The sequence below is a fragment of the Xyrauchen texanus genome, chromosome 46 (genome assembly GCF_025860055.1).
Source record: "Xyrauchen texanus isolate HMW12.3.18 chromosome 46, RBS_HiC_50CHRs, whole genome shotgun sequence".
Lineage (NCBI taxonomy): Eukaryota > Metazoa > Chordata > Actinopteri > Cypriniformes > Catostomidae > Xyrauchen > Xyrauchen texanus.
The window spans coordinates 8,743,182-8,759,778 of NC_068321.1; the positions used below are offsets into that span (position 1 = coordinate 8,743,182).

Genomic DNA, 16,597 nt, shown 5'->3' on the forward strand with positions numbered 1-16,597 from the left:
TAGTATTGCTAACATGAGTTTATTCTGTTTGCATTTTCATGACAGTTACAAATGGGTACAGATATTTATAAAAGTAAAAAGTAGAAAATGTAGGCACATTTACATTATTTTAACTTGACACAATGTTAATGTCATTGTAATTGCAGTCTCATATTTAGGTTGGGCATATCTTACATTCAGTCTTTGGTCTGTTCTATTTTAAAATCCAAATTACATTCACTTGTGGTCTCAAAAGGGTTTTACAGTGACTAAAGATAGATGTGTGTGGAAAGCTGTAACCACTGTAAAACTCACTGAGCCTTCTAAAAAATCTGTCACAAGAGGTAATATGATTTATTGTCCTAGTACAGACTGTTGGTGTTAATGTTAAAACAGGCATGTGCTGTAGACGGTCACTTTGTGGCTGATCTCCTGAAGCAGTTCTTTCACAGCCTTCTCCAAATTCACCAGCTCATTGGCCTTGTCCTCCAGCAGCCTCTGGTTTTCATCATAGCTCTTCTCAAGATCTGGAAACACACAGATATGTACTTAATCACAAGTTAAGGCTGGTTCCAGCAGGGAATATATATGAAAATGTCTTTGTTTTAAAACATGTGTAAAATGTACTTCACAGCATCAATTGCTTATTTTGCCAAAATGATACAGTACCTTTCAGAAGATGAAGTTTGTCTCTGGCCAGTTGCAGCAGTTGTTTGGCTTCTTGTTGGAGCTTCTCTGCTCTTTTCTTGGCCTCTGCCACTCCTTCAGCCTTCTGTGTGATCAGTTCTTCAACAGTACTGTACTTGTCTTTAAGCTCTGAATCCAGGTTCTGCGAATACAGACCAAATAGAGTTATACGAGGTTACAAACACAAATACAATTTGAACGGTTGTAAACGGTTCCAGGTAACACAAGCACCTTTTTAATCTGCTCAGCCAGTTTGTTGGTGCTTTCAGCATCTTTCTCAGTGTTGTTGATGCTGGTAGAAGTGTTGTGAGTCTTTTCTCTCAGCAGAGCTACATCACTTTCCAACTTCAAGAGTCTGCGGGTGGCGTTACTCAGTTTGAGCTCCGAGTCAGACGTTTCCGATTCCACCTGTTGTCCAAAACATTCACAAAGAAGAGTACTGTGCAAAAGTCTCAAATGCATTTGTCTTAAAATGGTTATTTATATCTTCAGCTTTAGTGTGTCAGTAGGAAATGTAAAGGTTAGACTCCCAAACATTACATTTGCAAATAGAAAAGATTAGAATAGAAGAATAGGGAGCCCTGCAACCGATGTCATGGCCCCCACAATGCCCCCCACTGAACATCGTGCCAGTCTGAGATTACATAAAGAGACAGAAGCAATTGAGACAGCCTAAATAGACAGAAGAACTGTGACAAATTCTCCAAGAAGCTTGAAACATCCTATCTGCCAACGACCAAGAAAATCTGTGTCCAGATGTGCCTAGGAGAATTGGTGCTAGGCAAATGTGGTCACACCGAAAATGTACTTAGCTTTTTTGTTTACTGGACTATGAAATATATATATTTACAGTACTGTATCATGTTCAATCCATGTATCTTTCAATTAATCAAGTCATCTTTACCTTTGCACTTTTAATGTGCTATATAAAACTCTGCAGGCTTACCGAGACCAGCAGGTCTTGTGTTCCCTTGATGTCCACAGTGGCCTGTTTTAAGGCCTGGGTTACAGTACTCTGTGCTCGTTCGGCTTGCTGCAAGGCCTCCTTCACCATTTCAGCTGTGTCTTTTAGATCCGTGGCATCTTTCCTGTCAAACATACAGAAATATGTTGTTCAGTGAACTGGCAACTAGGTGTCACTGGTTTATCATATTGTTCTCTAGGATGTGTCTCGGACCTGGCCTTGCGGGCTTGTACAAGTAGGCTCTCTGCTCTCAGGATGTCATCGGCACTCTGGTTAAGGATGTCCTCCACATCCGACAAGCTGCCCACACGCCTCCTGATCTCTGCTGTCAGGTTCTGCAGCTGGGCTGGTGTGGTGGGCATCTGCATCTGCAGAACTTCTTTAGCCACAGCCTCGATGCTCTCCAGGTCAGCTCCATCTTCTGCAGGATGCAGATACACAAGCAAGAATTAGAGTTACATTTTAGGGAAACAAGGTAATTAAAAGGTATTTAAATAAAAAATTACACTTATTAATTGTACATTCACTCTCAACTATTCAAAATAACATTTAAATATAGTGTATAAATAAAGGAACGTGAATATTTTAGGTCTTGTAACTTCATTTTTGTATCATTTGTTCATCACAGTTTTTAAATCAACAATTAATTTTAAAAAGTACAAATATTCCATGTACTTTCACAATTATGTCGATTCAACCCCATATGACGTTCTGTCTTAATGTGAAACACAAAAGGAGATGTTTTTATTAATATTCTAGATGCTGACTACCACCCCTGGAGTTGCGAGTTCGAATCCAGGGCATGTTGAGTGACTCCAGTCAGGCTTCCTAAGCAACCAAATTGGCCCGGTTGCTAGGGTGGGTAGAGTCACGTTGGGGTAACCTCCTCGTGGTTGCTATAATGTATGGTTCTCGCTCTCAGTGGGGCATGTGGTGAGTTGTGCGTGGATGCCATGGAGAATAGGGTGAGGCTTCCACGGTAACGCGCTCACAAGCCACGTGATAAGATGTACGGATTGATGGGCTCAGACATGGAGGCAACTGAGATTCATCCTCTGCCACCCAGATTGAGGTGAGCTACTACACCACCACACTTAAAACGCATTGGGAATTGGGCATTCCATATTGAATAAGGGGAGAAAAAAAACAACAAAAAATATTCTGGTCTGTCTTTCAATACAATGGTAGTTGATAATAGTGTTGGAAGTAATTTGATTACAAAGTAATTGCTGTAATTGAATTACTTTTTAGTAAAATAAAAAAAAGTAGCATAATACATCACATTTTACATTCTTGTAATCAGATTTCAGTACCTGGAATTCAATTAAGGTAATCACTTTAAGTTAATCAAGTACATTTCTTGGGTTACACGTATTTCTAAGTCACTGTAAGGGAGGAACACGTCCTTTTATGTGTTTTAAAAAGTAACATAGAAGTATAGTAATTAGTAATGTGATTACTTTTTCATGAAGTAATCACTAAAGAAATCTGAAAGAAACATAAGTGCGTCTTACGAGTGAGGAAGTCTCTGATCCGTTTGATGAGTTGACGAAGCTCCTCGTTGCTTCCATCCACTCGTTTTTTTGTCTCGTTGGTCTTTTCTAGCACTTCCTGGGCATTTAGTTTAGCTTCATCTGCTTTTACCTTTGCTTCCGACACCTGAACACACAAATTAAAGACTCTTTATAGAAAGTAAAATACTTTTTTGCAAAAAGCCTCGTTAATCATCCAATGAAATCAATTCTTCAGTGCAAACAATGGCTTCTTTACAAAAGCATTCAGGAGTTCTGAACTGCTGAAAAGACCTGAATAAAGGAATATCTCTAGAAAATGCACGGCAAAACCTCTTATCATATCAGTAACAGATATAGTATCACTCACCATTTTGGAGAGCTTGTCCACTTCCTCCATGGCGCTGGTAATCTCCAGGTCGAAGTCTTTGGATTTCTGCCAGGCGTTGTGGGCCAGCGTGGTGAGGCCGTTACATCCCTCTCCTCCACACTTCCTGTTTCCCTCCTTATCCACACAGCTCAGGCCTCCACAGGGAGAGTCGGCACAGTTCTCCGAGCCAATTGGACTACCACATGTCTGTATTCAGGGAGAGAGTGGATAGTTCAAAAGAAAATAGATATTTTTGGGTGTTTCCCACGAAACCTGTAAAGAAAATTGACTATTTTACTTCAAAATGAAAAGAAACAAATAAGAAATTATATTTTGCATTTAGAAAATTAAGCCTATTTTTAGGGCCATTAAGAGTTTTTACATTGTGACATTATTTTTCATCACAGTTATGCACATTGTACCCCTCAATTTCTATTACTGCAAAGTGAAAAAAGATGGTCATTATGAAATACTCATTACTGCAATGTTAAACAACTGGTAACACTTAAGGTTCCATTCTTTAACATTTGTTAATGCATTAAGTACCATGAACTAATGATTAACAATATATTTTTTATAGCATTTATTAATCTTTGTTAATAAAAATAAAAATATTCATTGTTAGTTCTTAGTGCATTCGCTAATGTTAACATATATTAATTCATTTTTTAAATAAAAAGTTGAAAAATGTTGAAATGATAATCATATTATTTATTGTTTGTTCATGTTAATGAATGATAACAAATGGAACCTTATGGAACCACGCATTCAAAATGACATGTTATGGCAATGAGAATCATTATTGAAATAGTAAAAGTTATTGAAGTAAAATAATACAACTATAATTTACATATTATGATGTCATTTATAATCATTTCACATTGCAGCAATGAGAATTGTGTAAACAGTGCTTAATGTGTTCTGAAAATAATGTCATAATTCAAAAATTCTTAATGGTCCAAAATGCAGGGTTCATTTTCTTTATGCAAAATATAATATTTTTATAAAAAATATCCTTTTTGACAGGATTCTGGCTCAGGTTCATCCTCCCAGTCTATGGGATTTTTTGCTCATTATATCATCTTAAGTCCAATCATTTAGAAAAATAATAGCACACCTAATCAAGCCTCATAATTTGAGGTATATTTCAAGTCTGTAGCACAAAATGGTGCAGGACAAGTTATTATGTAGTAAAGTTTAATATGAAAATAAGGTTTAAATGATGCGCTTTTCCCCTTCATTCCTTTCTGAAAATTTTACTTTTGCAAAACTTAGAGGAATATTCTGTGTTCAATACAAGTTAATCTCAAGACAGCATTTGTGGCATAATATTGATTACAAAAATTTATACTGAGTCGTTTCGCCTCAATTGGGGGGTCTGGGTAGCTCAGCAAGTAAAGACACTGACTAACACGTATGGAGTCTAGAGTTCGGCGTGCTGAGTGACTCCAGCCAAGCTTCCTAAGCAACCAATTAGCCTGGTCGGTAGGGTGGGTAGAGTCAAGTTGGGTTAACCTCCTCATGGTTGCTATAATGTGGTTCTCGTTCTCGGTGGATGCTGCAGAGAATAGCGGCGCAGTGTCTCCATGGTAACGCGCTCAACATGCCACATGATAAGAGTCCATTCTTGTAATTTTGTAAAATCACTTACATTAATTCTTCTGACTGTATTATTTAAGCTATACATTTATTTAAATAATTGTTTTTACAGTTGTTTTTGTGTTTACTGCATTTACTTGCGTTTACTGGCAACAAAATTTTAAAAATGGCTATAATTTACACAGAAAAGATTAGGAAGTGATTTTATCACACTAAATCATGTTAAAACACATAATGTTTACATCTTGTGGCTATACTTTTGAACCAGTAGCTGCTTTTACACTATTGGGCCAGTGCGAGCCAGGGCTATCAACTGGCCAGCCGGGGCCAATAGCCTCAGACCTCGAGCCGCAAGACTAAAATCGATCTGTGTTCCCACCATCAGGCCAATACCTCCTTAGCGTTGCCCAAACCCCACCCTAAATATGCCGCTGCAGTGCCAATGTCACACACCCCGCCTATTTCACAAGCAAGAGGGAAGCTCAAGCTGAGGTATCATGTCATCTAGAATATTGAGTTTATATATAATGTAAACACCAAGATAAGTTAGCATTGACCACTCACCGACTGTAACTGCCATGATTTTCCAAGTGGTCTCTACACTAACAGAGGGACAATGTTACAGCACACCTTCTATGAAAGTGGATTGTGTGGATACACAACCCGGGAAGTTCAGCGAAACGCCACCTTTGACATTGAACAAATAAATCCTCAATCCCTGGCTGGCCTTGTTCGGCCCAAGGGTAATTGGCGAGCCAAAGGCCATTGGCCCTGAGAAAGCATAGAGGAGGCATGATGAAACCCTAGAAGTGACAATGGGAACGCAACTGGCCTGGGCACACACTAGCACGCCCTCATTTGGCCCAATAGTGGAAATGTGGCTAGTGAGTATTGTAATGATTACGGATTGGCCCAATTCACTTCCATTGTAAGAGCCTCATTGTAACCCAGACTTTTAAAGAAGAGGAGTCGAAATAAATTTTTGTGGTAATCAAAATCATGCCACAAATGCTGTCGACTGAGTTTAATACTAGCTTGTTCCATGCTATTAGGTGAACGATATCAAGTCATTAGACAGGCCGCAGACTTTGAACAACAAGCTGTTGATTGCTTTACCTTCTCACTAAGCTCAGAGAGATTCAATGTCTCAAGCTGTCCAGCCAGGTTGTCCAGTTTCTTAGAAAAATCATCCTGCCTTTGATCGAACTCTTTTTTTGTCTGGTTCATCAAGTCTTCTGTCTCTTTCCGCAAAGTAGAAGACTGATTGACCAGGTTGTATGGGTCACTGGTTGAGGCGTTCGCACGGACCTCTGCCTCCTCGGACTGCAGGAAGTATTGATTCACACTAGCTCTAGCCCCTGTGGAAATGGAGATGGTGAATTTGATGACTATGTAAGATGTTTTAGCTATGTTTGTAGATTATCACATGACATCAGTGTCAGGGAAAATTACTTAAATATGTATTAGAGATTCAATGAGCTTTGAATACATCTGGAGTGATGTTGCTACCTCGAATGTCTGAGTTCTTCACAAACTCCACCTGTTCCTGCAGGTCTTTCATTGTTTGTTCCAGTTTCTGAGCTTCCTCTTTGAGAGAGTTCAGTTTGGTGTCTGTGCTGTTGTTCTCTGATGAGATTTCGGACAATGCCTCTTCCGTTAGGTTAAGGTTTTTGTTCATTTCAGCCATTAGGGCACTGTAGAGGGAATATGAATTGACATAGGATGAATAAATACACATCTTATAATCTTAAAGCAATACCAAATAGATCTTATAAGAAAAGAAGAAGACAATCTCTTTACATGCACTAAGTACACATCTACAACTGCTTCTTCTACTTGAGCTAGGTCGTAACTTACGTAGCTTGTTCAAGAAGTCCCTGGATCTCTGTGAGAGGCTGAGTGGCGGGATTCTGTGCCAGTATGTCGCGGATCGAGTTAGCGCTGCTCTCGACGTTATTGATGGTGGCCTGGTATGGTCCTGTGATGCCGCTGGCTTTGATGGTGTTGACCTTCTGGACCAGTCTGTGGGTCTGGTTGGTGAGTTCACCCACAATTACGTCCCATTCGGCAAAGCACTGGTGGCAGCGCTCGCACCGTGGGAACTCTCCAGAGTAGCCGCGAGCACATGTGTCGCATCGGGGTCCAGACACACCCTCCACGCATACACAGTGGCCTGTAGCTTTGTTGCACTGGCGCTCTGCGATGCCTCTAGGGTCACAGTCACATGCTGAAAACATACAGGGACATTGAAGTTAATGGACCATGGTATACACTAGGGGTGGTGCAGATTCATGTTTAAATCTCCGAGTTGGTAACCAAAGGGTTGTAGGTTAAAATCTTGCAAAGACTAAATCATGAACTTCAGGGTTCTCATCCTTTTTGACCTATGAGATTCCATGACTTTTCCATAACCTTTCCAGGCATTGTGAATGACTGGATACAGATTTTAAAATATCAGTCTGATACATACACATTAACTATTGAATCATTGAGATTCTGATTTGAGAACTGTTTTTTTTCCCCCTAATATTTCCAGGTTTTCCATGACCTTTGGGATCCCTGGACCTTTCACCATTGTGACTTCAAGGCACTTAATCTAAAATGGCTTAATTGTTTTTCTCATGAAGAAATGAGCACTATGCATAAACAATGATGCAGTCCCTTTATAAATAATGGCAGCATTTTCTTTTTGGGTGAACTAGGCAAAGGCACAGAAGAAAATCAAATTGCAATATTCAATATTCAAATATTCGATTCAATATTTAAGCTGAACGAGTACTCGATAAATCAAGTATATATCATTGCACTAAAATCTGAAAGGATGAAGGAACTGAACTAAAAGAATTAGTCTTTTCAAGACAACAGATCACAGACTGTGGTATTGTTTGACAGTGCATGCATACTCTGAGTTACTGTGACCTTATTAGGCTGGAATTGAAAGAATGAGTGATAAAGTGAGTGAAGGAGAGGGAAAAGAAGGATGGAGTAAAGATTGTTTGACTGCTTCAGTGCTGCACTGCTAGTGTTGTCTCAAAGTGTTGTGTGAACAAAAGGCAGTAACAAACCCACAGTGACTGACGAGACACTTAGCAAACACCGCATCAGGAATGACCTTTTGTTGAGACCCTTAAACAAACAGACTCATCCAGAGAAAATTTAAGGGTTGATTGAAGTACCTTGTTAACATAATTTCACGAAAAGAAGAGTTTCAACAGTTAGACAAACTAGTGAGCAGCCTTGCTGTCTACTACCTACATAGCCAGTTGCTTTCTAAGGCAGCATTCTAACCAAACAGGAACCTCAAAAGTGACTAAACACTCTACCTAGGTAGCAAACTTATTGTGTCACATGCAAATAGCACACTTCATGTGAACCAAACAACTGTTTAGTGAGGTTAGCAAGATGCTAAGCTAACAACAAAAATACATTGCACACAGAAATATTGGGTAAAATAGTCCACGTCAATTAAACAGATTTTTTTTTTTTTACAATACTTTTCAGTATTTAATCAATACGTATATTTGTAATGAACATTTCCCTTGTTCTGTCCACCATCTTGGAATCAACTTTACACTGCGCTCGTTGCAATGCTTTATCAGCCCTGATAGCATAGGTACATCACCCAGACGTCTGATTTGATTTGTTTGTTTACATCTGGAAGATAGATTTTTTAGGTTGTTTGCTTATCTGCAATTCATCCTTAAGACATTTCCTCTCGGATGTCAATAAGACATTCATCAGATGTCTTTGAGACCCCTTACGGAAATCAAGAGTGCATGGCAAATTTGCCACTGATAATTTTCACATGCAAATGAGCTTTGTGGCAGAGTTGCGGCAAATTGTCCATTGTTGCCGAAGGTTTGCTGGAGGTTCACCACTACCGGCGAAGAGCTGCAAACTTCTGGCAAACATTTGCAGTGAATCAAAAGCTCACAAGTGGCAAATTTGCGGCTAGTTCAGATTTTTTGTAAGGGATGTTTATGATTTAGAATGTTTGTAAATCTAATCATTTTAAGATGTTTATCAGATGTTAATTAGATAGTGATGCTTTCCAGATGAAACGATCTAAAACAGACATCTCAGAGATGTTCGTGTGCTATCTGGGAGGAGATTCGCCCCTCAATAGATTCCAATACCATTTGATGTTAGCATGTTGCTAAGCTAACGACATTAGCATACATAGCACACACAAATATTGGGTCAAATAGTCAATTTTAATTAAATAGATTTTTTAACAGTACTTTTCAGTATAATATGAATATTTTTATTAAGAACATCAGTCTTGGTTTGTCCACCATCTTGGATTAAATTATTCAAAGTACTTAGACATGCATCAAATACATATAATGCAGCCTTAGAATTTGGCCAAAAAATTGTATTTGGAGTGTGCCAATAATTCCTTAAAAAGCTATCTAGGTAGGCAGCCGACTAGGTTTTGCTCACCTGGGTACATAACCATATAGAAAGACCATTTTTTTAATCCTTGCGAGGAAATTCTGAACAATACATGTAAAGATACACACAAAATACACGAATGGGGCCTCCGTCTGAGATGGTTGATTAACTTGAGATGCATTCCAAGCTTTAGTACTAACACACACACACACACACACACACACACACAGACACACATTCCTCAGGAAAAAGGCTCCTTTACCTTAGGGCTCTAATGCACACAAGGTGGTGGAGATAGGGAATTATCTCTTAAGTTAATGTCTGCTATTATCCGGGGGGCCTCGGGCGGCACCAGTGGTGTTTTTTGTTAGGACAATGCCATCAATGTGACCCCTGGAGACGGCAACAGCTTTTGTGATGTGGGTGGGTGATGTTGGTAGGTATTTACACAATTACAACAGACATGAAAGCTAAGATTGACTTTTACTGTCCAAGGAGCACATCTGCATTTTATTGTTTAAAATATTTTTAAAACTAGCTGTTAAGTAAACAAACCTGCACCTTGAAGAATAAATGCAATGTACCACATTTGTGTATTCAGCCATTGTTTACACAGAAAGGGAACCAAATCCCATAGAATGCCAAGAAAGGGAACCAAATCCCATAGTCTAAACCACTCAAGAGTCATTTTAAATTGTGGGGAAAAAGGTTCTGTGAAATTACAGTCCATTTAACTTGAGTTTCACATTCATGATAGTGTTAATACGCTCTGTAAACTATTGTTTCAAAAGTATACCTACTACTGCTGAAAACAGGTTAGTGATATATTAGCCAGGTTTGTTTAAATAGTAACAAGTCATGAGGGCAGTTGCCCAGTGGAATTATTGTAATTACAAGATGACAATTCGTAGATGAATCTTCTCGGAGCTGTTCACTTTCTCTGACAGTGACATTATTTGTTTATCTGGGAACACTCATAATGGCAAAATAGATCCTTGTGTATTTTTGTTGTTGATGAAAGAAAACTATTTATTCACTACATTAAATCAATAATTCACCTCAATATGCTTTTACAAAATGTTTATGAATAAAGAAAGTGCTCAAGGTAACACTTGCTATGGTAAAATGACTTAAGAAACAGGAGTAGGTTTAACTAGTTGTAACCATTATGGCTGCTGCTATATTTGTTCTTTATACATGGGACTGTCAAGTCAGAGATTTCATAGAATTCTGAGATTAAAACGTGAAATTACCAGTTCAACGAAGACGTGAACAGTTTTTCCAAGTGCCATCACAAAGAGCACGTGACCGTGATTAGGAGTGTGTGCAATGGCACGAAAATTGCACTCAGAATTAGCACTCTCACGAAAATTGGATTAGACGTAGCACACGGTCAAATAGAAAATACGAAAATAGAGAAATTAGTGTGGACATGACATGATGCATTCAGAGCATGTTGAAATTACCGCAATTACAAGATTCTGACTTGGAAAAACTTTTACCGTCTTTGTGGGTATATGCACGCAAAACCAGGGTGTATTGAACGTTGATGAAGTGGCAAAAAGCGCAATTTGCTATTTTCCTGAAAAATAGGTAATTGCGCTAAGACGTTTAAAAACGCAGTCTAAACTCAGTTCCTAAATTTGCAGTTTGGAGATTCATCAGCAGGCTGTAATAAAGTTAATGTCCAAACTCTGAAAATACATTGGAACATCACATTATTCCCAAGACATTTCACTGATATAGCCATTTTATGAAACATACATGTATGAGATTTGTGTTAAACTATCTTTAGATCATGGTTTATTTTTCAGTTATTATTTTGTTAATATTTACATTTTATGATCTGCACTGCATGCCCAATTATTAGGAAAATTGTTTCCTTAGGATTAATTTTATTGTTGAACAAATACAATGCATTCAATCAATCCAAAATGTTATTTAACCTCAAACCTGAATGTTTAACAAAGGAAAAGTGAGTTTTGTCTTTCTCAGGGGAATATATAAGTGTGCACAATTATTAGGCAACTAAATTACAAAAATAATTTCTCCCAACTCAATTGTTTATTCTCAATTTTTAGAGAAAGTGCAGCAAATAAGTAACACAAATTGTCTAAAATATTCAGTGACCAATATAGCAACTTTTCAATAACTGCCATGAGCCTACCTGGAGTCCCCCAGTTTCTTGATCTGTTCATGATCAACTTTCGCTGAAGCAGCAACCACAGCCTCCCAAATGCTGTTCAAAGAGGTTGTACTCCCTCACTGTAAATCTCACATTTGAGAAGGGCCCACAAATTCTCATTAGGATTTAAGTCAGGCGAGGAAGGGGGCCAAGTTTGAGTCCCTTGCTGGCTAGCAAAGCAGTGGAGTACTTGGATGCATGTGATGGAGCATTGTCCTGCATAAAGATCATGGCCTTGAATGCTGAGGACTTCTTCCTGTACAACCGTTTGAAGAAAGTACTTTTCAGAAACTGGCAGTAGGTTTGAGAGTTGAGTTTCAGTCCATCTTCAACTCGAAAAGGTCCAACTTCCTCATCCTTAATGATAGCAGCCCATAACAGTACCCCTCCTCCACCTTGCTGGCGCCTGACTCGAAGTGGTGCCCTGTGCCCATTAGTAATCCAGCCACGGGCCCATCCATCTGGTCTATCAAGAGTCACTTTTGCTTCATCTGTCCATAAAACTTCTTCACAAAAATCTGTCTTCATGTATTTCTTTGCCCAATCTTGATGCTTCAACTTGTGAATATATTCAGTGGTGGTCGTGTTTCAGCCTTCTTGACCTTGGCCATGTCTCGAAGCACTTGACACCTTGTACTTCTGGACACTTCAGGTAGGTTGTAGTACTGGAATATGGTAGCATTGGAGGATAATGTGTTCCTGGTAAATTCACGTTTAATTCTTCTCAAGTCTTTTGCAGTTAATTTGCACCTTTTCTTCTCCATGTGTTTTTGTGCCCCAGTTGACTATTCACAACAAAATGTTTGATTGTCCGGTGGTCACCCCTCAATAGTTTAGCTATTTCAAGAGTGTTGCATCCATCTGAAAGGCATTTTACAATATTTGACTTTTCAGTGTCAATTAATTCTCTTTTTTTGGCCAATTTTACCTGAGGTAATGAAGCTGCCTAATAATTATGTGTGGCAGGGCGGAGGGCGGGGCCGGGTCGTGATCCTACACACCCGGTCCCGTATTAGGCTAATCAAGCCTACCGAGAGGGATAAAGGTCGACTGCAGAGGGTCGTGCGGGAGAGAGACATCGTATATGGACATGTCCGTCATGTGTGTTTGTCTTTTGTTTCAGTTTATTATTAAAATATTATTTATGTTGAAAAGCCGGTTCTCGCCTCCTCCTTTCCATTGATCCCTTTACACTGGTGCTGGAAACCCGGGAAGGAGGAGGGATACGCCGTAGTAGAGTTCTCGCCACTACCGTCCACCCCAACGGAGCAGCCATGGCCATCTGCCAGGAGATGAGGAGCCCAGCCGCCTGAAAGAGGACGATGGCCGCTGACCGCAAGGGAAGAAGGGGCTCCTAACCAACCGCCTGGAGTGGTCAGGGCCGCTGCCAGGGGCGGAGGAGTCCCCTACCAGCCGCTGAAACGCGGCGGGGTTTGAGACCGCCAACCGTGAGCGGGGAAGGGCTCGATGCCGACCGCCTGGAGCGGGAGAACCGCATTCAGCGGTTCCCAACCCTGTTCCTGAAGGCCCCCCAACACTACACAATTTGGATATCTCCCTAATCAAACACACCTGATTCAACCCATTAGCTTGTTAGTGGAGACTGTTAGTGGAGACTCCAAGACCTGAATTGGGTGTGTCAGAAAAGGGAGATATAACAAATGTGCAGTGTTGGGAGGCCTCCAGGAACAGGGTTGGGAACCACTGTTCTAATTCATTGAAAACAGTCAGTTTCCACTACACTACACAACTTCTTATGAATGTGCTGTCTTTGTTTATATCACTGGACAATATTATAGGATGCAGACCTTAGAATTCAATTACACTTGACCCATCCGTTTAGCACTTTGCACATGCAATTTTGCCAAACCCACTTGCACCCAGACTTAGCGCATGCTTGCATGAAAATACTAAAACTTCATGGCCATGCCCACTGACTTTGTGTGTATGACTTATTGCATAGCGCTGTGCTTATCGCTAGGGCTCTTAAAATATGGCCCTAATACTTTTATGCTATGGGAAAACTGTAATTCCGATCAGTTAACCATCTGAAGGTCTGTGCAGTTGCAGCTGTAGGAGTTATAATTGATCATTTTGGTCATGGTTTTGGGATTTTGGAAAAACCCTAATAAGCTCAATAAGCTTTTTCATGCCAACATAATGATGTCTAAACTAGTGATGGACTGATATAATGGCCAGGCTTCTTAATCGGCTGATATTTGGCAATTTTAGTAGTATCACCATCAACAACTGTGTGTCTGATTGGCCGATAAACAGACATGATTAATCCACCAAGTCACTGGATAGTACATATGTTTTCAAATATTTGTAATTCATTTTGATTAAACATTGTGATCTTCGTTTAAATTCAGCCAATCTTATTTGCTATAACTAAATTGTATTGCATTTATCGGCACTATATCATCCACCCTCTGCCTTCTAGATACATGTAACAGCATCCGCCGTTTGAAAACCCATATTTGTCAACCACTAGACTAAATGTAAAAACTCAAATATTTCAGTTAAAAAAAAAAGGCTCGACAGTAATTGTTAAAGATCAAATGACTTGACAGACACAATAAAAATGTAAAGCCTACAAAATCTTTAAGTGAACTAGATGTGGTTCAACAAAAATGTAAGCCTGGGATTTCATAAGATTAGTCTTTATCAATCAAACTAGCATTTAACAGGAAACCACAAATGGCAGTTAAGCAGCTCAAGCTGAACAAATGTTCATTCCTGTGTTGGAAGAGAGAAGTGCAGATTGAGGGCGAGTCAACAGAGAGGGTTATAGAGGGTAACTGAATCTTACAGGAACACAGGGCTCTCTGCGCAGCTTTTTCAGCTCAAAGAGAGTCTAAAGCCTGCTCTGCCACAGGACTATTCCTCTAATACCAACAGGACAAAACTTACAACTTCTAATGTATTGCCCAATATTAACCCTATTATTTGGGTTGAGATAGTAGAGAAGTTGAAATAAAATGTTGATCCTCAAGTGCTCAGAGAACTTTGGTTCAAAAAGATTTCCAAAGATATAATCTGCACAGCAGCATATAGAATCCGGTAGGGGACAAAGACTCTTTTCTGTGGAGGTATACAGCGTCAGACACTGATGGCCTCATAAGAGGAAAGCCTTCGAATACAAAGATGCATTGTGGGAGTAGAGAAGATATTGCAAGGCTTCGAAAGATCCCCCCATGAGCCCGTCATGGTCACGCACATCTGGGACAAATCAAAAAGTGGGCCAAGGGCTTTTCCATTCTGCTGAAGCTACAACCTCCTACGCATTCCCATGAAACTGGTTGCCTACCATTTTCAAGGTTAAAGTACTGGCAAAGATCATGACAGTTTTCATGTTTAAAATGTCAGCAAAATGGGTGTTCAGTTGCATTCTTCATATTTTTTTAATGTCCAGAAGTGGCAACAATTACAGATAACGTGCAATTGACCATATTAACTTTTTATAATGTTTCTGGTATTACTGTACTACAGTACACGTTATTCTAAGGAAAACAAATGGTTTGTTTTCCTAATGGCCTCTGTAACAAATTTTCTACTGATATAACCAAGACTGTGTGGGTGTGGATAAAGTAACTTTTCACAATCCAATCAAATCCTGAAGGATAAAATCAAGTCAAATATTTTTTTTCCAGAATATTCTGTTTCACATGGACATACGTCCCATTACAGAAATGAAATGCATTGCAAATACCATTTCATGAGGTTTTTAAAGGAATGTTTCGAGTTCAATAGAAGTTAAGGTCATATGTTAAATAACACAAAAATTAATTTTGACTGGTCAAAAATCAAGATAAGGTTAATACGTTATTTTATCACATTACAATCAAGTTAACATGTAAAAGGTTTACACCTTGTGGCTATACTTTTAAAACGGTGAGTATTGTAATGTTTATACACTGGCCCAATTCACTTCCATTGTAACCTGGATTTTTGCTTTTTTTCTAACTAAATGAGGGACGAGTCTACATAATTTTTTAAGCGTAATTGGTTAATTTTTTCTGCTCTGCTAAGGGAAAACACAATAACAACACATTTTGTCAAAATTAATAAACTTGGTCTCTTACTACAAAAGTAACTACAAAATCTACGCTAAAGCCAAGTACCTCTGCGGCCATTTTTCTCAGTTTAAAAGTTGCCATATTTTTGCCAGGCTACATTGCAGTGATACTTTTAAATTTTTCTCAACTCACCGTGGCATCTGACCTCAGGGTTGCCCCAGAACAGTTCTCTACACTCTCTGCAGGTTCTGCCACCAAATCCAGCTTTACAAGAGCACTGGCCATTTATCTACATAGGAAGAAAACACAGATGAATCAATCTGGACACTCGATCACGATCCCAAATATGCCCTTACACAAAATTCAGCTGTGAATCTAACCTCATTACAGGAGGAGCTCAAAGAATGGTTGGGGTCACAGTCGCAGACCTCACAGCCTTTCCCGCTGGCCATATTCCAGGTGTCTGGAGCACATAGGTCACAGTGCTGGCCCACCACATTGGGCAGACAGTGGCACTGTCCGCTGTTTAGGTCACAGTTGCAGTTACCCAGAGAGGGGCAAGATTCCTCAGCAGTGCCCATATGATTACACACACACTCTGAGAAAGACAACAAGAAAACATTCAAATTTATGGATTAGCATATTAAGCAATACAATCCATCCATCCATCCATGCATGTATGTATGTATGTATGTATGTATGTATGTATGTATGTATGTATGTATGTATGTATGTATGTATGTATGTCTGTCTGTCTGTCTGTATCTATCTGTCACAATGTCAATATTGGTACATGCTTACAGTAGTTTGTGAAACATGATTTATAAAGTAATTAATACACATGAAATATATGTACAGTATTTGGATAATATTTTTTGGACATTTTAT

The 16,597-nt window shown here is 39.3% G+C and overlaps 1 protein-coding gene across 1 annotated transcript in view; it reads right to left on the reverse strand.

Annotated features, from left to right (window-relative positions):
• LOC127638301 (laminin subunit beta-1-like) overlaps positions 1 to 16,597 on the reverse strand; it is a 38,810-nt gene continuing 22,213 nt past the window's right edge. Inside the window, exons 22-33 of the mRNA XM_052119774.1 lie at positions 16,090 to 16,307; positions 15,902 to 15,998; positions 6,968 to 7,337; positions 6,620 to 6,804; positions 6,227 to 6,468; positions 3,512 to 3,718; positions 3,145 to 3,289; positions 1,844 to 2,051; positions 1,613 to 1,754; positions 898 to 1,074; positions 649 to 808; positions 1 to 506 (exon numbers count right to left, since the gene is read on the reverse strand). Of these exons, the coding sequence (XP_051975734.1) occupies positions 367 to 506; positions 649 to 808; positions 898 to 1,074; positions 1,613 to 1,754; positions 1,844 to 2,051; positions 3,145 to 3,289; positions 3,512 to 3,718; positions 6,227 to 6,468; positions 6,620 to 6,804; positions 6,968 to 7,337; positions 15,902 to 15,998; positions 16,090 to 16,307 (2,291 nt within the window). The 3' untranslated portion in view covers positions 1 to 366. The remainder of the gene's footprint in view (positions 507 to 648; positions 809 to 897; positions 1,075 to 1,612; positions 1,755 to 1,843; positions 2,052 to 3,144; positions 3,290 to 3,511; positions 3,719 to 6,226; positions 6,469 to 6,619; positions 6,805 to 6,967; positions 7,338 to 15,901; positions 15,999 to 16,089; positions 16,308 to 16,597) is intronic.